General features: G+C 45.1%; 1 protein-coding gene across 2 annotated transcripts in view; it reads right to left on the bottom strand.

Annotated features, from left to right (window-relative positions):
• The window catches only part of LOC119379019 (ADP-ribosylhydrolase ARH3), an 81,036-nt gene extending 63,023 nt beyond the window's left edge, over positions 1–18,013 (bottom strand). Inside the window, exons 1-6 of one of the 2 annotated variants that reach the window (XM_037648150.2) lie at positions 17,871–18,013; positions 12,856–12,935; positions 11,811–11,864; positions 11,158–11,274; positions 5,131–5,244; positions 4,522–4,629 (exon numbers count right to left, since the gene is read on the bottom strand). In XM_037648150.2, coding sequence (XP_037504078.1) covers positions 4,522–4,629; positions 5,131–5,244; positions 11,158–11,274; positions 11,811–11,864; positions 12,856–12,899 — 437 coding nt within the window. In that variant the 5' untranslated portion in view covers positions 12,900–12,935; positions 17,871–18,013. The remainder of the gene's footprint in view (positions 1–4,521; positions 4,630–5,130; positions 5,245–11,157; positions 11,275–11,810; positions 11,865–12,855; positions 12,936–17,870) is intronic. The other variant, XM_037648151.2, reaches the window with a different exon arrangement.
• Positions 18,014–25,653: the final 7,640 nt, after the last annotated feature.

The raw sequence follows: 25,653 nt of genomic DNA, 5'->3' as shown, positions 1-25,653 counted from the left end.
ATGTAGACGTGTATATGCTCCAATTTAGTCTTTTAATACTTATTGCACTTTCTTGTGAAGGCTTTTTTTTTTATTTTTCAAGAAGCTTTGTGTGCAGACCTACATGAGGCTACTTGTATAATGTTATACAGCTACTTACTAAAGTCTCAAGTGGCCCTGAAAAAATAACACAACCACAGCGGGCCATAAAAGTGTTCATACAGGTAGTCACATGAACAGATTACAATCGCTGACTAATTTTTTTCTGACAAGCAGCCACAAAAATGTCAGGTTGATCAGGCAGCCTGAAAAGTGAACTGCTATGGTAAAATAAATTTCGTTGTTTTTAAGAGCACCATCCAAGCAGAAATTTCTAACATTTACCTTTTGCTCAGTTTTGTTCTCCATTAAAATAATGTTTCCTTCAATTTTCACGATAACCGAGACCAGGGGCATGGTTCATGTTCGGTGCAGACTAATGGGCATCGCAGGTCATAACAAGGTACTGTAGATACACAAGTGACCTTGATTCTCGCCACTGTCAGTTTAAGCTGTGCCTCACAAAATCAGTTTGGAGCTTCATTGGCTTTATGTCCACATGCGAGCTTATGCTGTTAAGTCCAGTAAGTACACGTACAACAAACTATGTACAAATTATATACGAGCTAGGTACGTGCTTGCAGCAACTGCGGACTGATCACCTACGGACCCAAACTCCACTTCACACATATGCTTGTCAGTCCAGCCTGTGCCCACGATATCAAATTTGATCACCGCTGTGTTACATCCTGTAACACTTGCTGCACACGGCACTTTCCAACGATAGCCTAACTAGTGGTGCTGCAGGCTACTTCATAGAGTCTGCGACTAAAGTGGCCAAAAGATGTGGTTTGGTTTACACTCCAAGTGCAGGATATAGTGGTGATAATGCCATAGTAAGTGGGATGACTAGGGCCACATAGTGGCTCCTTGTAGAAATTAGCGAGCATGCAAGAATACACACAATGCTTAGAAAAATATTTTTTCGAATGCTCGAACTCCAAAGTTAGGACCAGGTCTTACATGGCTAAATATGATGATCAGAAGGAAGACAGTATCATACCTGCCAACCTGCGAACCTCAGGATAAAACTCCCACAGATATTTCAGGGGAAAATGGGAAGTGGTGGAAGAAGCATGTGCACTTTTTTTACTTTTTTTTTTTTATTTGAAAGTACTACCTTACATGGCCATGTGGGCATTGAGTAAGGGGGGCATAACAGAAATTGCATACACAAAAGGTATAAACCAATTTACATGAGGTAAGCAAAACAGCTATGCAAGAACACAGCATGTAAAACAAAGAAGTAGTAGAATAAAAATGTTATAAAAGGTCAATGATACAGGAACCAGGCACAAAAGGTAACATCAAAAAGTGAAATACAAGTTACACAGAATAATTTAGTGCACAGTAACATACATAAACAAATACAAGTGATACAGCGGATACCATGGGATATGGAAAAAAAAGGAGGGGGGAGGACTACAACATGAAAGCCATCGCACATGTAATTGCGCAAGCAACTGAATGACCCCGGAAAACACTAATCAGTACCTATGATAAGTTGGGTGGAACATGATTTGCTGGTGATATGCGTGTTAAAGGAGTACTGACACGAATTAAAAATATTTTCGGATTGTTGCACTAAGTAAAAATACTGGTGTCGAGAAACCTAAAACGAGTATTGTGGTGCCTGGGAATGCATCGTATATATTTTAATTACTGCTGCCTTAAAAAGACACCTTCGGTTTCGATACTGAGGGGGCGGCTTCTCAGTAAGTTTCATAGCAGTATTACGTCACGGGGATACAGAAACTCGTGATGTACTAGCGGCAAATCCGTCATCTGCTCGTGGTGCACATAAGCAACGATGAGTGAATTGTCGTCCAGTGACCTCGACAGTGATTTCTACGATTTAGGCTGCATGCAGGACACAGAACTCACAAACTCGGGGGAACTGTCTTGACTCGTCGGGATAATGTCTATTGCAGTGGGGCTGGCTTGCAGATGCTCAGCAACGAAAACTTCAAAGTCAAATTAAAATATTTTATACGTGTTCTCCGACTCCGGTGTGGACAGCGTTGACGCTGCATACCGAGGAAACGAAAAATGTCCCTTTTGCAGCGTCTCAAAATCGTGTCACTACTCGATCCTTTAAGCGACTGCCGAAATTTCACTGAGTCAGCTTCCACGACTGTAGTATCAGGTAAGCTATTCCATAGGCGTATGCCGAATAGTTGAAGGCGTTAGTGTTACCGTGAAGTCGCGTCAAACTTAGATTATTTTGTATTCTACGAGATGTGTGTGGTGATGTAGGCCTAAGACATGATGGTCGAACTGGTACACATATTTATGGGATAGCGACAACAGGGCAATATTACGACGATCACTTAATAGCTCGAGGGAAAGAGAGTTTTATTTGCGTCACACTTGAACGATAGTTATAGTTTTGAGCAATGAAACGAGCGGCCCTGTTTTGGATTGATTCTAATGAGGTAATCAAATACTTTGGCCGGGGAGATCAGATAGAAGAGGAAAACTCAAGTTGTGGGTGGACGAATGTTTGGAAAGCAAGCTTGCGAATGAGGGAGGGCGAGCTTCGAAGGTTACGACGTAATTACCCTAATGACTTGGCAGCGTTGGCACATATGTTGGTAATATGGGTAGTCCATGAAAGGTTTGGAGTAAGGGTGATGCCTAGATATTTAAAAGAGGAAGCCTAGGATAATGTGCTGCTATTTATACTGTATAAAAGTTGGATTTGGAATGCTTCCTGCTAAAAGACATTACTTTGCATTTTGTTGAGTTCAAGTGCATTAGCCATGTGTCACACCAATCAGTAATTAAGTAGGTCTTCTTGAAGGGCCATGTGGTCGGTGGAACTGTGAATCGGGCGATATATAATGCAGTCGTCAGCGAATATGTGCATGCAGGATGATATGTTATTGGGCAAGTCATTGATATAAATTAGAAACAATAGGGGACCAAGTACACTCCCTTGAGGTACGCCTGAGAAAACATAAGAAAAGGATGAGGAGACATTGTTGGCCATGGTGAATTGCTGCCTGTAAGAAAAGATATTTCGGAGCCAGGATAGAGTTAACGAATCCAGTTTTATTGCGGATAGCTTGATGAAGAGGTGACAATGTGCAACGGGGTCAAATGCCTTAGAGAAATCAAGGAACATACAGTCTGTTTGTAAGTTTGAGTCCATGTTAAAGTGCAAATCTGTTGTTAATTCCAGTAGTCAAGTCTCGCATGACAAACCTCTCCGGAAACCGTGCTGTTTAGCGAAAAAAATGCCCCCACCTCCCCGAAGGGAATCGTGAGGAAATGCGAATGCATTTCTTGCGCCGAGAGTACATGGCGTAGTAATTTTAATGGCGTAAAGCTGGACACATCGACGCACTCAAGTGTCTCCCTTTAGGGCGCCTCTTTCAACGAACGCTTCCTACGTGCGTTCGTAATCACCTGAGGGATGTTGCCACCGCCTTCAATGCAGCACAAATGCGTTTAGAACGCGCTGTTTTGAGGCTGTGCCAAGGCAGCACAAACGCTACAAACGCGTTTCAAACGCACTGCATTGAGGCGGTGGGGCAGGGAGGAGAGAGAGCGAACGGCGAGAGAAGGAGTGGCGAAGCACTGCACCTACCCTCTCCTACACTCTCGCACCACATGCTCCGGTTGCTAGGGGCGAGGATAAGCGCGCGTGCCCGCAGCTGTTGCTATGGGAGAGGGAGTGAGAGCGGAGAGATAACACCTGCCGGCGCGCGGACAACGCCGGATGCCTCACTAGCCCGACTAAGAAATGCATTCGCATTTAAAAGAAGTTATTAGATTCGAGATGACTGTAAACATGAGATGCGATAATATGTTCCATCATCTTACAACAAATGCACGTTAATTAAATGGGTCGGTAATTTCCAACTGTGTTTTTGTCGCCATTTTTAAAGATGGGTACAACTTTGGCGGTTTTCCAATCAGTGGGAATCTGACCAGTGTTTAGAGATTGCTTGAAAATGTGGAATAAATCTTAATAGAAACCAAGACCGTGTTCTTTAGAATTTTGGAGTTAATATTATCGATACCTGATGTAGTGGACAGCTTAAGATTATCAATTAGGAGCGCGATACCTATGCATCGTATTAGTGTACTGGGTCTTCAGATCTATTTCAGACAAGGTTGTGGCAAGTGGAACCTTTTACAGCAGTAAGGAAAACATCCATTAGCTGTTTCAGCAGCCCAGCTTATCGGACTATCTTGTAGTCCCAAGACAGCCCACAAAATTAAATGCCGACTGTAATTCACTACAGTCACTGGTTTGTTTGAAACATTTCTAATAATGAGGTTTGACTTTACTCTTCCACGTGGTTCTGAAGAAAATGATTTTGTTATGTTACATTGGCATCACACATGCGCCAGCTGAATACTCAAAAGAGCAAGTTGAAAAGCCACACAAAATGTTTTGCAATAATTAGCTGCCAGATTGCCATAGTCACTTACAGATCATTGATGCATATAGGAAAAGGACGTCGGTTGTCTTCAAGCACAGCTTTATTATGTGGCATTTTCCCTCTCCATCCATCACTCCCAGCTTTTCTAGGCTTTATCCTGCAGCATGAAAAGAAACAGCTATGAAATAAGTTCTACACAACTACAAATTTTGCAGCGGTTCTCACCTGCAAGTGTACAATGTACTTTTGTTATTACCTCCATACTAATCAGAGTTAACATTGCCAAGAGTTTCAAAATTCGTTGCACTGGAGATAATTTTGCCTAGTTTAGAAACAGGTGTTTCTTTTTTTTTTATATCACATAGATTCACATGCAAAGAACTTGCTCAGCTGCCTCAGCCATGATGTTTTAATGCTAAATTATTATGGTCTTCTTATGTAAAAAATATTGAATAACAACGCTATATACTTCTATCTGTTCCTGCAGATGATTGTGCTTGCCAGCTAGCTCTTTTTCTGTTGTGATCGTCTTCTGTATGCAAACTTACTAATGACTACTAATAACAACAGACCACCACAGACTAAAAGAAAGAAAAAATACTAGAAACACAGCGTACAGGAACACCACAAGGAGTACAAGATTAATTGAAGTGCTCACAGCTCATTCTCCACGAGACAAGTATGTGACAGAGGACTGCTGCCTTCAAGAACTGCCCTCTTACTTGGCATTTCTCTTTTCCATCCATCACTCTTAGTTTTTCGAGGCATCCTCCTGCAGTAAAAGACCATAAGAGAGAAAAAAAAAATTGGGGGACACTTAAGCTTCGCCTTTAAGAGTTTGAACGCGACACGTGCCCCTAGTGCGTACTTCGACCACTACGTGTGTGTAACAGAATGCGTGCACTAAGGTGTGTGCCTTATGTAATGGGTAATGGTGTGTAATATGGTGTGTGCCTTATGTAATGGGCTAAGGTGTGTGCCTTACATAGCATGCTTTAAACCAGGAGCAATTGTGCTTGAGAAACTTTTTCGAAGTTGCAATGCACCCACTACGTGGTCTTAAGGGAATATGCGCAGTAAAGTGTGTGCCTTTTCTAATGGGTGGCTGCCTTTAAACCACCAAGTCATTATGATATTCCATGGTGTGACGCCCAATGGCAATGTGCGCTTGTACCACGCAATATTACTACGATATTACATCTCGTACTGTGACACCTGTATACAGGACGCGTATGTTTGTTAAGCATGAAAGTTACTTTCAGTGCAGTTCCAAGCAGAGGCGTGGCTGTGTGGTAGAACACCTGCTTGCCACGCAGACGGCCTGTGTTCGATTCTCACTCGGACCCAACATTTTTATCATTTATTTTATTTGCAGCTTTCTCAATTTTCCAGTCACGGACAAATTGATTTTTCGCTCACAACCGACGCCGACGCCGGAATTTCTGCGAAATGAGCTCTTTAACGCTATCATGTTAGAAGAGGTTTGCACAGTCTTCTATCTCACCAGTGAGTAATATGAGTGCTCTATCTTTTTTAGTCTTTGCATGCTCACCTCGCAAAACAATATGCAGGCTCATTACAAGAGACTTCCAAAAAGTATAACGGATAATTTTCCAACCTTAGCTTGGTCTACCTATTTTATTTATGGTACAAACATAGATCTTAACGCACTGCACTACAACGGATGATGGTCTATGGAGGACGCCATTAGCGGCAATATTTTTTTCAGAATTAGGCATATAACCATACTTTTGCAGCCAACGTGGGCTGACAACAGACTTTGCCAGGCCAATGTCTGCTCATATAAGCAACGTCTAAATTGTGGCTGGCAATGTTGGCAGCCTCTAGCCAAGCCAGCTTGAGATTACATTGATCACACACAGTGTTTTATCACTTTGTGTCCTTAAGTCTTACCATGCTAGTCAGCTGGGGCCACATTCCCGGCATATCAATTTTGGGCGTGCATTCAATTCCACAATATTTCACATGTCAAGCACTGGATGCGGAGCTGTATGATGGAGTCATCTAAATGCGCTGTTGAGGTTCCTATGTTTCAACACTAATATAACCTTGCAGATTTCTAGAACAGCCCTGCATCTCAAGTAAGCATACTGAAATGCAGCAGCCAAAAAAGAAAGTGGAGTACGTGTGACCGCTTGCCAAGAGAGCCCAGCCAAAACTCAATGAAAAAAATTCTGGCTTGCTTGCATGACCATGCGATAGCACACGGCAGCAATATAAAGGTGAATCACCAAACTCTGACAGAGAACATGACTTCATGCATACATGCGTGTTTGCCGTGAAAGTGTATGCGCAGTGAGGTTCAATTCCTTGTGCCCACACACTACTGTCCATGAATGGGTGGTGTGCGTATTTTATTAAGCGAATGCTGCAATGGTGATGCTGCTTTCATTTCTGCAGACAGCATGCACTTGAAGCAGTCCTACAAAGGAGCCGGCAGTGAACATAGGCGTGGAACGCTTGTCACCTATTAAAAAGCATGCAGTGTGCTTTACAATGGCATTACAACACACAGCCTGCCGGGCAAATGTTGGGGTAAGCAGTATCACAATAAGGTTGTTCATGACAAGTCGTTATGCATTTGTTGGCTGCCACCATCATATCAGTAGCATAGCTAGCCAACAAGTGGCGCCCCCTACGCATCGGGGAAGAAACCCGGGACGACGAGCGGGCGTGGACGGGAGAGGGACCGCGGCGGGCATGGCGTCCGGCAGCTACGAATAAAGAGCCCACTGAGTTTCTTTTGCGACCGAGCGTTCCTGTCTCCTAAATAGACGTCACTCCCGGACCGGGAGTCGAAACATCACAAACTGGCGCAAGGCCAGGTCGTCGAAGCTGCAGTATACGTCGTCAGAGGAGCACACCGATCACTCCTGAGCTATAAGACAGCATCAGACCTAAAGCTCATCACGATACTTCAGCTGGTCACTGAACACAGCAGCGTTGATGCGAACAGAGTTCCCAAAGCTGTTTGGCAAGACCGGCAAGCTCAAGAATTTCCAAGTCAAGCTTAACATCTCAAAAGACGTCAAACCATTAGCCCGACAACACTGTCACATCCCTTTCCAATTGAGAAAAGCACTGGCGAACGAACTCACACGCCTGGAGCAGCTTGACATTATTGAGAAAGTCACCGGACCAACACCTTGGGTGTCACCGATAGTCATCGTTCCCAAACGTCATGACCCTAATGCAGTGAGAATGTGTGTTGACATGTGAGAAGCCAACACGGCCATTGCTAGAGAACGACACATCATACCCACTGTAGAAGATGCCATCAGAATTCTAAATGGTGCTGCCTACTTTACAAAGCTGGATCTCAAAGAGGGCTACCATCAGCTCGAGCTGGCTGAGGAATCCAGGGTAATAACCACATTCTCCACCCGCTGTGGCTTAAGAAGATACAAGAGGCTGTCGTTCGGTGTCAATGCTGCCGCGGAAATATTTCAAGATGCCATAAGACAAGTACTTCCGGATGAGGATGGTATAATCAACGTCAGCGATGACATCCTCATCTCTGGACGCACCGTAACAGAAAACAACCAAACACTTCGTCTGGTACTAAAGCACCTGGAAGAAGCTGGGCTCCTTCTGAACAAAAACAAGTGTGTCCTAGACACTAACAAGCTGAAGTTCTTGGGGCACGTGTTTTCCTCTGCAGAGTCAGCGTAGACCCAGAAAAGGTCGAAGCAGTAGCCGCAGTGACACCACCGAAAAACCCAACGGAGGTGAGAAGTCTCCTCGGCATGATAAACTACAGCAGCCGATTAATTCCTCGCCTAGCCCTGATAGTAGATCCACTGAGAAAGCTCACACATGCCGGTGCAGAATTCTGCTGGAATAAAGAGCACCAAAACGCCCTGGACAATTAACGTAAAGAAAGAAATATCCCAAACGCGCACTCTGGCATATTTTGATGACACAAAAGAGACCCACATCATAACAGATGCTGGAGTGCTAGCGCAAGAAGACCCAAGAGACAAAAGCTGCAGCATTTTGGCCTAATTCAGCAGAGCTCTTAACACCCACAAATAGAAGGTATCCCCACATCGACCGTGAAATGTTGGCCACAGTGGCAACCATTGAGCATTTTCGGATTTACCTCGCAGGAGGCAATTTCACAATGAAGACAGACCACCTGCCCCTGGTGTCTATCATACGAAAGCCAAGCACCAAGCTCTCAGCAAGGCTTGAACGTCTAAGGCTTTAGGCTACAGCACTACACCTTCAACATTGAACACATTGCTAGGAAGGACAACCCTGCAGACTACCTTTCAAGGCACACACCAGCCACCAACAGTGTCGTCACCAGTCAAGAAACGTGGGCAACAGAAGAGTACATCACCTTTGTTGTGGAATCCACTATTCCAAAAGCACTGACTGTGCAAGAAGTTGAGAAAATATACACTGCAGATCCTCAGATGCAGCTTTTGATTAAGGCTTTGCGGACAACTGACCCAAAGACCTGTGAAGACATGTGGAAGAGCGACAAGCTGAAACCATTTGTGCAAATCAAGAACAAGCTCACAGTCTCCGAAAATGACATTGTGCTTAGAGGAACGAGACTAGTAATCCCTGAAAGAGCACAAGCCCAAATTGTTTGCCTTGCGCACAGAGGTCATCAAGGCATGGTGAAGACCAAACAACTAATCAGGGAGAAAGCGTGGTTTCCAGCGATTGACAGGAAAGTAGAAGAGGCAATAAAAGACTGCGAAGCATGCCAGAGAACTGTGATTGAGAACAAGACATCACCTCTAGTTATGACACCCCTGCCAAGTGGACCGTGGCAGTCTGTGGCAGCGGACTTTGCTGGTCCCCTACCCAGCAACAAGTACGTCCTAGTGGTCGTTGACGAGTATTCGCGCTTTCCTGTGACAGCGACGCTATCCTCACTAAGTTCGAAGGCAGTGACGGAGAGACTAAGCGACATATTCACAGAGCATGGAATGCCAGAGACACTATGACAATGGTCCTCCATTCTTTGGGAAGGACTTCGCCGAGTTCATGAATTCATGTGGAACTCGTCATCACCACGTCATCCCCTTTGGCCTCAAGCAAATGGAGAGGTCGAAAGGTTCATGAGAAATATCAAAAAGCTTGTGAAGAGTGCTGGAGTTGAGCAGAGAGACTGGCAAGCAGAGCTAAACGAATTCCTTCTGAATTACAGAGCAACGCCCCACTCAACCACAGGTCTCACACCAGCTGAACTGCTATTTGGACGAAAAATCAAAACAAAACTTCCTGAAGTTCCAGAAAAGTGCACGCATGCCAAGCTGGCAGAAACAGACCTAAAGAAAAAACAGCAAATGAAGGCATATGCTGATGATAGAAGAAATGCTGCACCACACACATTCCAAAAGGGAGACACAGTACTCCTAAAGCGACGCTCGCCCCTTTCTCACGAGTCAGCCTACTAGCCAGTGTCCTACAAAGTGACCAGAGTACAGGGGACAGCAATAACAGCAGAGCGAGATGGCAGGCAGATTTTGAGGAATGCATCATTTTTCAAACGCATCAAGCGAAGTCAGCAACACAGCCCAATCACGACTGCATCACCCTTACAAACGCTTCAGAAGGTCACAGCATGCAACCCAGCAGTCCCCCTAGATCCTCAGTACCACCTGGCAGCAGTGAACCACCTTCGCCAAATGAAGCGAAACCCAGACTGTCAAGCCCGCAGGACCAAGCCGAAGGTCTTTTCAGATTTCATCGTCGGCCAAGTACAGACTGAATGAAAGTCCAGGGTGATGTAGCATAGCTAGCCAACAAGTGGCGCCCCCTAGGCATCGAGGAAGAAGCCCAGGACGACGAGCGGGCGCGGATGGGAGAGTGACTAGCTGTGGCGGGCATGGCATCCGGCAGCTACGAATAAAGAGCCCGTTGAGTTTCTTTTGCAACCGAGTGTTCCTGTCTCCTAAATAGACGTCACTCCTGGACCGGGAGTCGAAACATCACAACATCTCTATGCATACCTAATGCTTATCCATAACGGCATCCAGTTGATGCTGTAATGATTCGTTCATGGGCCTTTCCAACAGAGAATGCAAAACATCTTTTGCAGCACACTATGGCGCTGACCACACCATGGCTAAAGGGGCAATGTACATTTTTACACAAGATAAAGTGCTACAAAGAGCAAGAGTACTTTCTATTCTGTTGGCTCAACAGCCTTTTGCCACCCACCAGCAAGATTTCTACATACAGAAGATTGATTCTCTCTCAAGTGATGCTTACCAACCTTTTTTTCTTGTTATTAAGGGGCCAAGTGAGTGTATGCAATGTGCAAGGGTTTCGTTAAACTGAAACTGTCATGAAGTTACTGCACTGGATCATGAAAAAAAATACATGGTTTTAAATAGAGCTAACATTGACAAATTAGAATAGTTCGTTACATCACAGATATTGCTGAATCGCAGTTTGTTATATCAAGGTTTAGCTGCATGTGTCACAACGGTTACTGAAAAGGCCTCAAGCATGTGGCCCTACTACTCGTACTTTGATATATTACTCCGTTTAGGAAATTGCTGCGTGTTATGATGATCTTATGTTTTAACACAAAATATTGTAGACACCTGAAAAAAAACCTTCCAACAAATGGCAGTACAGCCAAACAGAAGAAAGTTTTGCAACCCATAGCTCTTAAAGGTTACAAAAAACTGCTCACAGCTCTTCTTCCTTGGTGCAAGAGGTGTGAGGCACAGGACTGTTTGCAAGCAATACGTCCCCGTTCCAAGTTCCTGTTTTCTGTTCAACATTATTCCAAGTAACTTGAGATGCCTTCCTACATACAGTACAAGAAAGTAATATGATCAGCCATACAAAAAAAAAAAAGAATACTGCAGCAAATTGCTAATGTCTATGGTCACTCAACGCTAGCATCATTAAAATTATCTACATTGATTATCACCGATTCACATTGGTCAAGTTCTGTAACTACGGTTGGATGCCAACACAATACCAGCAAATTAAGAAGCATAGTGACGAACTTTCAGTTGCTGATGCACTTCTGTTGAAAGGTGATCAACTAGTAGTTGTTCCTGCAGCTCTTCAAGCAGAAGCCTTGCATCCAGTTCACAAAGGTGAGAGGGGGCAATGCACGAGGGGCGCCGAAAATTGTTGTTCTATGAGCCTTTTATTGAGGCATGCAACCCGCCAGAACCTAGCCATATACAGCTTCACTGTAAAAATACTACAATTATATTCATACCAATTCCTGTGGGCTTTACCATTCATTTTTACTCATTTGTCTTGTTCAATAACTTTCGCTAGCCACAGAAACTCGCTAAAGTTGTAACAGCTTTTTCTGGGAGTGCTCACCCATAAGGCACATCTGCGTTACGAAATCCATCACTTGTGGCTCTCTGAGGAGTCCTAAAGCAGAGAAAGCCATGAAGAAAAGAAAAAGAAAGAAAGAACTTAGTCACATAATAATGGGGTGCTGTTTTCGTTCTGCAATCACATTCAGTTACTTGTTTACATAAGGCACATTTTAGTTTTTTATCCTTCTAACAGTTGTTAGGAGTGGAAAGACCATGAAACCTTCCTTTTTGCCAGCACACACACCCACACTGCAGGTGGGTGTCTGAGCAGAAAAGTGCAGAGTTGAAAAAAAGAAAAAAAAGTAGACTACAGTAGCTTCTGTGTTGAATAATTTCACCAGGACAGATGGGCAAGGGAGCATACAAGTAAATGAAGTACATTCTCTTTCTTAGCAGATCAATACTTTTGCATAATTGTACACCTACCATAGAGCTCATGGTGTAAGCACAAAACTTTAAGCATTTTGGGCGCAGTGTGTGGATCGAAAGAAAAGTATCTACCCATGTGCCAAACAAATCTCTGTGCAGTAATGTACGCACAATACACATTTGCTACCTTCAGAACTCAGATGTGAACAATATTACATTAGTTTCTTACCGTGAAAATGTTCTACAGCTATTTAATGCGTAAAACAGGTTATGATTCACGAACACTTTATCATAAGACTGAAGTGCCTACTCTAGGCGCCTTTAATACCTTCATACCTGTCCTTTAATGATTCTTTGGATAACGAAATCTGGAAGAATAAATAGCAGGCACATTGCGGTTTGGGTAGGAGCTGCTCCCACAGTCTTGGCTTGTAAATAAATGTATAGAAACTTCACAAGGTGAAGTGTTCAACCGAAAACGTGATAGAACATGCATTGAAAATTACCATCATATGCAGTAGCAGTTGAAATGGCAAAACAAACAATTTCAGTAGATCAGCCGTTTATTGAACTTCTAATGAGATTGCCTTGAAGTTCAACTAATATTATTCAGACACCAAACAGTCATCATATCCTTTTTCTAGCACAAAATAACTTTTAGTCTATGCACTTACCTGCCTCTGCCCCTGCCAGTCTTCCTTTCACAATTTGATGACATTGCAAGCTTTTTTTTTATTTCATACGTTTTGTGGACCTGCATGGAAAAGGGTAAAGCCTAACTTTTTAAGCATAATAATAATAATTGTTGGGGTTTAGCATCCCAAAATCACGATATGATTATAAAGACGCACAGTGGAGTGCTCCAGAAATTTAGCCCACCTGAGGTTCTTTAACATGCACCTAGAAACTTTTTAAGCAATACCACCCCCTAAGACAAATATCACATACAAGGGGAGCCAGATTATTGCTGCTGCCTATGAGGTGGACAAATTTATTGGCTCGTATGATATTACGCAACAAGTCAACACATCAGTAATGGCTCTTATAGACCTTTTAGTTAATGATTGCATTTCAAAAGCAAATTGCCCAATGGCATAAAGCATTGTGTCAGGAACTGCATTCAAAATGATTTCATTTAGACCTTTGATCAGTTAATCAGTGCATTTCAAAAACAAATGGCCAATCGGCATAATGCATCGTGTCAGGAACTACGTTCAAAATTATTTGATTTAGACCTTTGATCAGTTAATGCCTGCATTTCAAAAACAAATGGCCAATCGGCATAAAGTGCCGTGTCAGGAACTGCGTTCAAAATGATTTTAGACCTTTGATCAACTAGTTAATGAGTGCATTTCAAAAACAAATGGCCAATCGGCATAAAGCATCATGTCAGGAACTGCATTCAAAATGATTTGATTTAGACTTTTGATCAGTTAATGACTGCATTTCAAAAACAAATTGCCAATTGGCATAAAGCGTCGTATCAGGCACTGCATTCAAAATGATTCGATTTAGTTCAAAAGCATTTAAACCACCCATATTCCCCACATTCAACTTCGTGGCACATGACTTGCAAGCTGTGGAATACGTAGTATAACATTTTCTTATATAGATTCGAAAATATAAAACAAAATAAAGCAATAATACAACATGATGATGACGTGCCAAGTGCCACCACATAAAGGCTGCGCCCTCGGCATTTATTTCAACCTTTCATTTCCAAGAGTTGGACTGCAAAAGGCGTTGCTGTGTTGAGCCACCTACTGCTCCCTCCATGTTTACTAATAACGTAAGTAAACATGGGAGTAGTAGAACAATACAAGCGTTTTGTCAGCAAAAATACCTTATTTTATAAAGGAATGGTGATTGGCATACGCATCATGTCAGGCACTCTGTTCAAACCAGAAAGCTAAAGAAAAGTTCTGGGTGCGAGCAGTGGCACCTCCGTTGATCGCGCGACCGCCCAGGTTGCACATCCCTAGCTGGATGCCCTAGAACCGTCAGAAAGAAAAAAAGAAAGCTGTTTCGTGGCTTAGTGGAGAAACTTATACTTGGAGAGCTAGCGGCTCGATTACCATGTCTTGCATAGGCGGAGAGTACGGGGGTGCTGGGGGGCTGCCCCCCTGGTGCCAGCCCGGGATATTTTACAGCAAAAGCTGTTATGAGATCATTTCAACGGCCGTTTTTGGTGGCGTAGTTGTCCGCCGCCGCCGCCGCCGGTGTCCGTAACCACTATCGCTCGAAATAAGAAAAAAAAAACGAAATAAGAAAAAATTTCCAGGATGTAACGGGGTTCGAACCTGGGCCCTCTGCGTGGGAGCCCAGTGTTGTACCTCAGAGCCATGCCGGTGCTTGGAAATGGCTTGCAAAACGACGCTATACAGGCTTCATGTCCAGAAGGAACCACATTAACATATGTAATTTAGTGTGGTAGAAGAGCGAAATAACAACCACGCCCCACACAACGCGAATTCTGTAACCAGGCGTCACACAATGCGAATTGCGCAACGAGTGGGCTGTTGGATGCCTCCAACCCACTACAAGGGGCTCTGCAATAATTCTTCATAGTCATCAGGCACAACACCAACAAAGTGCGCATATTGCCTTACATGTTTTCAGCGGGTACCACGGCTCTCCGTTGAATGACGAAAAATGGCATAGTGGCTCCTTCCCTACTTCACAGAAATTATGACTTATAGCGCAGTGGGTTCCTCGCAAGTGCACTTGCATTGGTTGCCAAGGAAGCCCATGAGCCCATCATCCATTTCCTCAGGGTCTCAATAAAGTTCTTCCCCCCTCTCTCTGTCTCTCTTTCTCACGTCAATGTATGTTATATTGCATGGTGGGAGAGTTAAATAGCGACCGGGCGTCACACAATGCGAATTACGTAACTGGTGAGCCGTTTAAAGCTTCCAACCCATTATAAAGGGCTGAGCCACAATTCTTCATCGTCATCAGTCGTCACGTAAACAAAGTGCACATAATGCCTTACATATATATGTGTAGCTGGAACCTCGCTTCTGCGCTCAATGACGAATAATGGCGTTGTAGGTGCTTCCCAATTTCACAAATATTGTGATTTATGGCGTAGTGGGTACATTGCTAGTGTTCTTGTATTAGTAGCCCCAAGAGAGTTTACGACGGGCTCTAGGAATGCCACTCTTCCAGCTTTCGCTGTGACTGTGCTGCGCTTTCCGCGCAGGCCTGGCATTTTTTTAAGAGCTTGGCATCCCCGTCCACAGACAACGGACCGTTGGGCGTCATGTCTGCCAGCTGTTTCACAGAAGGCTGTTTATGACCACTTCGTTCTCATTTCAGGCTCTTATAATTTGGATCATGGGCCGGTGACAAGTCGAAAATTTCATGTGAAAATGCCCCTGAAATGAATTTGTATGTGCAGATTATGTTGTCTTGATGAACAAATGAAGCGACCACTTAAGCCATGACAAGTTAAAAAGTCTTAAGCCGCGTAGTGACTGGTTTCAGAACACAAAAATGTTACTGAGAATACAAAGCAATCCCGACACAGTCAGTCAGTGAATGCTTTCACTCAGACTTGCTTGCCAATAAAAAAAGTGTATTTTCTTGGTTGTCTACAAATGGGTACCCTTCGACATGCCTGCCTATAGAAGTGCCGAGAAAAGATGGTATGCATTTTTTATTTATCAGAAAAGGGTTTTACTACCAGTTCGCCGACCGAAGAGCAACTCAAATGCTTGTCCAGAAAACAACCATGGGCGAAAAAATTCGTAACCTCAGCTTCGCACAAGGTGTACCAGTAGCAAAAAGTATTTTATACCTTCTGAGAATTATTTTTTGGCCATCTTAAATTGATTTCACCGGCATTATTAAAGCTTCCTGTGCCACCATTAGCCTACTCTCTCTGGTCTGGTGCATGTTTTAACAAAGTAAAGCATGTCAATAATAAAATTCGGGAGATCCCACGCATTGTGGGGATCGATTTTATGCAATGCAGTCAGCGTGTAGCAGCATATGTGGCCTTTTTCGCTTTGAGGTGGATCGATATCTGTGTAAATTGAAAAATAAATCTGGAGCCTCGCACACTACAGAACTTCGTAATGAAATCGCGGTGTCGGCACCTAAGAGACTAAATTTATATTAAATTATTTAATTTGGAAGTAGCACTCACTCTCGCCCCCCCCCCCCCCTCTCTCTCATATATATATATAATATATGTGTGTGTGTGTGTGTGTGTGTGTGTGTGTGTGTGTGTGTGTGTGTGTGTGTGTGTGTGTGTGTGTGCGCGCGGGGGGGGGGGAGAGAGAGAAATGCGTGGAAGAGCAAGTCGGGCCCCGCCCCCTCCGGGAAAATGAAAACTCTCCGCCTATGGTGCCTCGTATATTTTTCAAAATGTTACTTCGTTGCACATCTTTTATGTTGTTTTTGTTACCACTGTTTAAGTCTGACACACCGTAATTCTGTTTCGAAACGCTCGGTGAGCGTTTGAAAACAGAATTACAGAAACAGAAACAAAACGACCCTGCAAAGCTGATCATGGCAAAACGGGAAGAGCGCCCAAGGCACACGCGAAGCGTAGACTATAACCCCTCACGTGCGCGTCATTAACACGGCCTGACTGCCGTATAACGCTAATAATAGTCCTTCCATGCCGGCTGCCGAAAAAATATCCGTAAACGGTAAAACATGTCCGGCGGCATATTAAGAAAATACAGCGCGACAATAACGAAACCACAGGACGAGCGTGGTCAGTTCGCTTTTTGTGTACGTCGATCGTTTTTGTCGCGCTAGCCTTTAACTATATATGCAATCATATCAACTATATACTGCACCCTTCCAGCCTATGGGAAGATGTTGACGCGAATGGGGCGCTCCTCGCCCAGCGCGATGCCCACAAGCATGTTGCTAACCGGTTGCCGGCGCGCAATATGCACCACCAAAAATTATACGTCGCCGCAGTCACACGTGCGGGAAGCTTTCGACCGCGATTAAGAGGGCCTGAACTGAATGAAAATTGTCGAAACGGGTGGCTAACTCGAATTCGCTAGATCACGCCACACATACCGCGTATGTGTGATGGTGCAAAAACAGAAATCTGTGCCTTGAAAAGCGCACGCGTCAAAAAAAATCTATACATGCTATGAATCGCATGACAGCGTTGTAAGTATTGTGAGACATTGTGGCTTATACCGCAGAGACATTTAAATCAGTGTAGCCAAACGGATAGAATATGGCAAAGGGCGTGGCGGTTCTAAAGTTTCGTTTTCGTGTGGATGCATACCGGTCAATTCGCCTGCTTGACACTCGCAATATTAATGAAGTGCGCTTTAATCGTCGTATTTCTCAAAAATGCTGGACTAATATTTTTAAAACAGACATAATTCAGCTAGTGCACGAACAACAAATTCTGCGCAATCCCGCCAACGAAATTATATTAAAAAATGACGTAGGTCGGATAATTAGGATGGCGGGTAGAACAGCTAGGACCACGCGTACAAGGATCTTCCTTGTGCATGCACGTGCACCGTCAAGGTACCTTCATCACAATAATAAATTTAAGGGAAAAATAATTACGTGTAACATCACAGGCAACGACGCCAAAGGCCGAAACAAACCTGAAACTAAGAGCGCGCCTTGATCGCTGCAGCTTGTAAGCGCGGACAGGACAACTCGATAAACGGTGACAAAAGATAGAACCGTCTGAACTTGCCTTCAGCTGAATGATAAGTGACAACGCCCTAAAGCAGCAGCCTTTCAAATTGTAGCGCCTATCGTCCACGAGCGCGCTTGCGTATCGGTTTCAGTAATTCGAGCCTTCAGCGCGCGCACCACACACACCCACAGTGCCCACAGCGCCTACAGACGGTTTGAAGTCACGCGCACCGCGCCGACCGCGCACCGTGCGCACTCCAAGAATCGATATGGAATCGCCGCGGAGCGGCGCTCCGTTGAGTACAGCTGCGATACAGTTGTGGGCTTGCGGCTCTACCTGGCTCTACTTGCGGTATCTGTCGCGTGTTCGCTTCTACGAGGTATTCATATGCGGCTTTCAGAGTCTCCTAATAAATCACTTCTCAAAATCGTCTTCAAATCACCACGGCGGATGGAATATTGTCAAATTGTGTGCTTCATACATGCGGCGATTATTGAGGCTACGGCGATAAAACGTGGGACGCGTGGTGAGGGCAACAGGTGTTTAGCGGGTTTCTTTTGACGCCGTTATCAGCGAGAATACATGTCGGACGAACAATTCGTGGTGGAGAGCCGATATTAGACGTTGGAAAGCCGACAATCATGCTTACTGACAACAACACCAACTACTAACTTAGTGCCATGTGCGTCGAACAGCGTCCGAGATAGCGAAAAATAGTGCCCGAGGATACATTATGAAACAAGTGGCCAAGCTATAGTATGCGTTAGACGGGCGCATACGTGTCCTTGGGCTGTACAAGGGTATATTGATTATACAGGCAAAGTTCGTTTGGCAATAACGTCACATCATTGGATAGATTTGTATTCAGTATATACCCCTAGCGAAAAACTGCCACTAGTGCCAACTACGACTGATTCTACGACACTTCAATAGGTTCTATGGCTACTATTCCTCAACTAATGGTCCAAGCTGTGCTTGCGACCGCGTCGTCTGCTTCAAAACTAGGAGAGCGCGTTCAGAACGAAAATTGTAGCAACACCAGGGAAGTTGGGAAGATAACGACTCACTTGTTTGCTGTCTCTCGACAGAACGGAAATTATCGTAACAAAATCCGGAACGACGACAGACACATCCGTCAAAAGTCATTACTTAACGTCCTTCAATAAAAAAGAAAAATACCGCGCCATCCTTTGAACTACGCATGAACTACGCCTCTGGCGCCGGCTCACTGCCGTTTTCTCTTTTCCCGTGCCTCGACCTGCGCGCTTCCTCCACCAAAGGTACACTTGACGCCACGTGCTCTTCGCTTCTCTCTCTTTCCTAAAAAAAACAAAAAAAAAACGCACGCTTTATAAAATGGCCGCATTTATGGATAGCCACAAGGGCCTTGGAAGAGAGGTAGCAAATTGGGCGAGTTGGAATATGTTCATGATGCTCAGCACAAACAGAACAGTACAAGAAAAGGAAAGGCGGCAGGCGCTGTGTCGCAGCCCTGCCGCAGTGAACCACTATTTTGCTTTCAGAAATCTTCTCGCTCTCTCAGGCGATTGACATATAATAATAATAATATCTGGGGTTTAACGTCCCAAAACCACCATATGATTATGAGAGACGCCGTAGTGGAGGGCTCCGGAAATTTCGACCACCTGTGGTTCTTTAACGTGCACCTAAATCTAAGTACACGGGCCTCAAACATTTTCGCCGCCATCGAAAATGCAGCCGCCGCGGCCGGGATTCGATCCCGCGACCTTCGGGTCGAGACGATTGACATAAGAAACGAGAGACGTACGCTCGAGTAGCGCGAAGCCGCCGTCGTGCTCATACCTAAGCCGGGCAAACCCCTTGAGCTTGGCTCGCTCAGGCCCATCTCGCTCACATCGTGTGTGGGCAAGGTGACTGAGCACGTCATTCTCAAACGGGTCACGAAACTTTCGCCCGTCCATGTCGACACGCTTATTCTGAAACACAAGATCTTAACGGGCAAGTCCAGGGACACCAGGGCCGTGCTCGCACTAGATCTAGAAAAGGCTTTCGACAACGTTAAACACTCGCACATACTCCAAGCGATTGCTGACGCTGGACTCGGCAACCGCTTCTATGCGTACGTGCGGTCGTTTCTCAAAGACCGCAAAGCCACCGTTAGACTAGGCTGTTTGGGTTCCAAGTCGTACGACTTGGGTCCCAGAGGCACACCGCAGGGAGCAGTTCTCTCTCCATTTCTCTTCAACTTAGCTTTGAGTGCTTTCTCGAGAGAATTGAGCTCAATAGGTGGCCTCGGCCACGCTTTCTACGCCGATGATATTACCATCTGGTGTGAGGGCGGTAGCGACGGGGACATCGAACGCAATCTACAGACCGCGGTAGACAAGGTACAGGCCTACCTCCGAGAGACGGGCTTACGGCTATCAGCCAAAAAGTCTGAACTTTTACTCTATCGACCGAAACTAGGTCCCAAACGGCTTCCCAACTCACCCATCTCTGTATACACAGAAGACGGTACGCAAATACCACAGGTAACTTCGGTCCGTATACTAGGAGTGATCCTGCAGGAGGACGGCAGGAACGGACTCAGCATAGAGCGCATAGCCACTAAAGCAGACTCCATGTCTAAACTAATCAAACGCGTCGCCAACAAACAAGGCGGACTATCGGAAGAAAATCTATACGGCGTCTCTTCCATGCTTTTCTCATGAGCCACATAAATTGCGTAGCCGTAGCTCACCCCTAGAGTATGAAGCAGGTACTTGGACTCCCCATTCAAACCAACACAAAGAAACTCGTGACACTAGGCCTTCATAACACTTTCAGTGAAATTGTCGAGGCCCAGAAGCTAGCCCAGATTGCTCGACTTTCCTCGACAGAGGCGGGAAGGCAACTCCTGGCCTACCTCAAAATAAGTTCTCCGATCATCAACCAAAGAGAGTGCACGCTGCCGTCAGAGCTTCGAGAATGCCTCATCGTTCCCCCGCTCCCACGTAACATGCACCCGAAATACAACCCCGGCCGACGTAAGGCCAGAGCAGCCGCCCTCCTCAAAACGGCTGCTGCCAGGGGCGTAGCCAAGGGGGGGGGGGGGGAGGTTCAACCCCCCCCCCCGAAATTTAATTTTGCTTGCGTATATATACACGCTCACATACAAACGCACGCACGAACACACATAAAGTATGGTTGAACCCCCCCCCCCCCGAAAAAAATTTTTGGCTACGCCGCTGGCTGCTGCAATGCCCGATTCGGTAGCTTTCGTAGACGCCGCTCAATACGTCAAATTTCAGCACTTCGTCGCAGCCGTTACGTCGCTGCAAGGCGAACACCTCACTTCTCTAACACTCCACAACACGCGTATGCAGACAGCGCAGAAGAGGTAGCTATAGCATTAGCTCTGGCGACCACGGATCGCACAACAGTCTACACAGACTCCAAAGCCGCAGCACAGGCCTTTCGCGCCGGCTCGGTTTGTAAAGAGGCAGCCCGCGTGCTCTCGCGTGCAACGTGGGCCGATACTAAACACTTGATCTGGTTTCCCGGCCACGTGGGCCAAGATGCTCACCCGCTCGTCCCCAACGCCAACGAGCTAGCTCACTCCCATGCGCGAGACCTTACTCGCCGCGCCAGGAAAGAGGGCGGCCCGAGGCCCAAGGGCGAGCCATGGCAGCGGGACCCGCCCCTAACGTACAACGAAATTTGTCAGCACTACCGCCTTGAGCGCAGAAAGTTTCCTCTACCTCACCCTCATCTAACGAGACCGCAAACTCTCACTTTACGATTGTTACAAACAGGTGCTTACCCTTCACCTACCATTTATTCACGATTCATAAGTGAAATAAAGCCGGGTTGCCTTCGATGTGGGCTCCCGAGATGTAATTTACAACATATGCTGTGGCAATGCCCCATGCTGCGCGCGGCTGCAGGGTCTCCAGCAACTGAAGAAGAATGGACCACTCTCCTCACCAGTCCCCAAGAGGACGACCAACTTCGGGCTGTCCAGAGAGCCCACGACCTCGCCGTCGACTTTAACCTCCCGGTCCCGTCGTGGACGCGGCCCGCGGACGAGCCCTGACTCGCTCTTCTCAGGACCAAATAAAGTTCAGTTCAGTTCAGTTCACGTACGCTTCATGCATCAGGAACGCGCTCCAGCGAGTTCTGGTTAAACGCGCTGTCAGATATGTCACACACCCGGTGCTGTATTGGTTTTTACGAACTTTGCCCATGCGTTCGGGCAAAGGGCAAATCGTAACGCTAAGGTACTTTCGGGTTATTGGCCGCTCGGCCGTGCTCTAATTTTCCATAGAGCTTTCCATAAAAGTTACTAGAGGGAACTCAGGCGCTGCGATTTTCCAGCTTCTGTGGGAATCATACAGTCAGCGTATATTTATGTAATCTGCGTATCTGTAGCTTCTAATGTTGTAGAGACATTATTAGTTGTTGTTTTTTCTTCTCTAAATGGCAAGCACGAACAATTTTTTTAAATACAGCAAGATAAATAATCTATGCGCACATTTGTAATCATTTCTAATCGTGGCACTCATAGCAATTTTTTTTATATTATCAACTTGAAGAGACACAAAGCCCTTCGCAGCCATAAGTGGAAACTTTGTTAATATCCGCGTACTGCTCATCATTACAATGTGAACACCCCGCGATTTGTGAATGGTGGTGAATGGTGACCGGCGATGTCCTGTCCTACCGTATTTACTCGCGTACTGCCAGCCTTGGTCAGCATTGCCTTGTGACAGTAATACATTTATGTTTCAGCTAATCTTGGCTATCTGCAGCTATAATAAATAGCAATGATCGTCTTCCTTCAGTCTCAATCCAATGATTGAGTTGTTGCCCACGCATTTGTGTAATTCAACAATTAGAATTGGTTCTTTTTTTTAATGGATAGATATATGCTATGAGCGTCCCTTTTATGACGTGGTGCTGACCTGTGGGCCACCCAACTCAATACTGAATTAAATGTTTTTCTAAAGAAAAAAAGACCTTTATAAATTCCTATCAATTTTCTGCGTTTTATGGTAGAAAATGGTTTTCATGCTGTTTTAATTTAGTCCTTCCTCCCGGCTTTTCCACGCCAATCTTCCAACCTACTTTTACTCATCTCTATCGCGGACATGCTCACCTTTCCCGTGTATCCCTGAAGCTGCTGTACAGAGACAGCAATGGGATAATTTGCATTGACATAATCGTTGCCGCCATCTTGTGGTACTAGCACTTCGATAAGTTCGGAAGCATGCAACTGTAACAGCATTACAGGTGCGACTTGAGCCGAGAGACAAATCGATAATACTGACTATTCGCTGAAAGAGTGCCACCGTCAAGCGCGAAGTGGTGCACGCGACACTGCGTACACTGACGTCAACATGGCCAGCATATCACGCTGCTTCCGTGACACCACGTGCAGTCTACCATATACGCAGCACTGTGTGAGCTGGGCACCGACAGAGGAGGTGCCGAGATTATTGAAATAGATGATGTTATGGTTCCGCACCTCGACCGGTATACCATAAATGAGCTGTGCGGTTGCAGTGCTATTCCCAGAGTGAGAAGACGACAGAAGAAGACAAGGCGCACGACTACCATAATTATGCCACTCTCGACGGCACTGACCGATTCAATGTTTCGCAAGGATGCTGGAGGATGCGTGCGTAGTTGTAGAAACTCTTTTTCGCGCGTAAAATGATTACACTTGGCAAGAGTGAAGGTTGGTTTCGAAAAGACATACCTGCTGTCACAGAAATAATCTTGACAAAATAATCGACGCAAAGTGTGCTTACGTTAATTGTGAAAGGATAAGACTGCTTATAGGATGGTGTTGCTCGCGCTTCACTGTGGCACTTTTCCTTGCTTTGGTTCGCGCTCTTCGGCAACGTACGTTTACCCCTTGCGCCCAAAAACACCGAAATGTCATTCCCTTGCTTTCGTATTTTACGCCCATTAGTCACGGCGTCTCAGTATGGAGACAGAGCATATATATATATATATATATATATATATATATATATATATATATATATATATATATATATATATATTTTACAACTATATAGAAATAGCTGTGAGAAAATATTAAACATAGCGCTGAATTGAGCCCTTTGTAGGTTTGCCTATATTTTTGACACGATGATATAAAAACCGGCTTTGGTATAGTGGTAAAAACTACAAAGAAATAGAGTAAAACAAATTTCATCAAAGTCAAGCAAGTACTTTACTAAAAAAAAAGTGGGACACATATGTCCCACTGACTCATGAGAGTGTTTTCAAAAAGTGTGAAAACATTGTCCCACTGACTGAAGGCACCATCTCGAAATTGCATCAACGGGTATTTGGGATGAAACGGGCGAAGCAGGCGGCACAGAGTAGCACTTCTCAACTTGTGCAGAGGAACCTTGTCCGCACCTCATTCACAGCAGAACACCACCTGCACTTGCGCCTCTTGTGAGCCTTCATAACGCTGTGGTCTGTTCCAGTAAAACTTACTTCACCGCATGCAGCAACCTGTTTTTTGTCCATTTGCCAGTATTTTCTTTAGCTGTCGGAATTTTTGAGTACAGAGGTTGTCCCTGAATATGTGCCCACTTTTCAAGAGGTATATGATATCAATAAAAATATATCCACGCACCATTATCGACAATTACGCTGTGTGATGAATAGAGACCGGATTTTAGGCAAATGCCTATTGCTCTCCTATCGCGCCATGTTGATATATGAACATGAATTAGAGGTTAAGAAGGGCTTTTATAGTGTTTTTATAGTGCATATAAATGCCTATTTTTGGCGTTCGTGCCTAAATGCTTACAAATGCCTATAAATGCCTATTTTCAAAATTGGCGCTTATATAAGCGCTATTTAGCCTCACGTTTCGCTCCCCGGTGCTGTTTGAGACCGTTATCCATGTTACTGAGTAAGATTGACTGTTGAGAACTATGTGGTTCAACCTAGTCCTCTAGTTCAACCAACCAAAAGCGGGACACGCAGGCGAGCATTCGCCGACCGCTCGGCATTCGCTGCCGCGCTGGCACGGCCCGAGCGGTCGGCGAATGCGAAACCGCGGAGAGCCGTCAGCGGAAAGGAGAGTGAAGAGCAAAAAATGAAAGAGAAATGTTATGTGCACGCAGCTTTTGTTTCGTTTGTAATTTACTTTTTAAGGTGTTCACTGCAGTAGCGTAGCCAGAAATCTTTTCAGGGTGGGGGGGGAGGCGGACAACCATATGCTTTATATATGTTCGTGCATGCGTTTGTATGTGCGCGTGTATACACACACACGCAAAACTGGAAAGTTTCGGGGAAGAAACCCCCCCCCCCCCCCCGGCTACGCCAGTGGTTCACTGCCAGGGGAGAAATTGGCTGTACGCAATTCGACCCGGCCGATATGAGGAATCCCTCCCTTCTGGTCTTTTAGCAGCCTGGCTGTCTGCTCCTGCTCTGCACTTCTCAGTCATGCCGGAAAGACACTCAGGAGTGTGTTGATTCGACAGTGGACACCTGACTCATGGTACAGAACACGGGCGAACCGTGCGGGAGAAAGCAAAATTGTACGGCTATGTTCAACTGTTGGCGCGCCTTTGTGCCATCTTAATAAGCAATAACATTTTTGTTTTCCTGTCGTAGATAGAGGTCGCGCACGTCTTCATTTGAAATTATTTGCGTTTATGTGAGAATTTATTGTGCCTATATTTACAATTTTGGAAGCCTAAAACATTGTTTTGCCGGCCTATTTTTGGCGCCTAAAACGAGCTTTTTTAGTGCCTAAAAATCCGGCCTCTAGTGATGAACGTTCCAAATTCGCAGGCGATTATGTTTCGATGCATTTATCGGTCAAGTTATAGCGGAAATTTACAAA

Source organism: Rhipicephalus sanguineus, chromosome 1, assembly GCF_013339695.2.
Source record: "Rhipicephalus sanguineus isolate Rsan-2018 chromosome 1, BIME_Rsan_1.4, whole genome shotgun sequence".
Lineage (NCBI taxonomy): Eukaryota > Metazoa > Arthropoda > Arachnida > Ixodida > Ixodidae > Rhipicephalus > Rhipicephalus sanguineus.
This window is presented reverse-complemented; position numbering and strand designations above follow the sequence as displayed.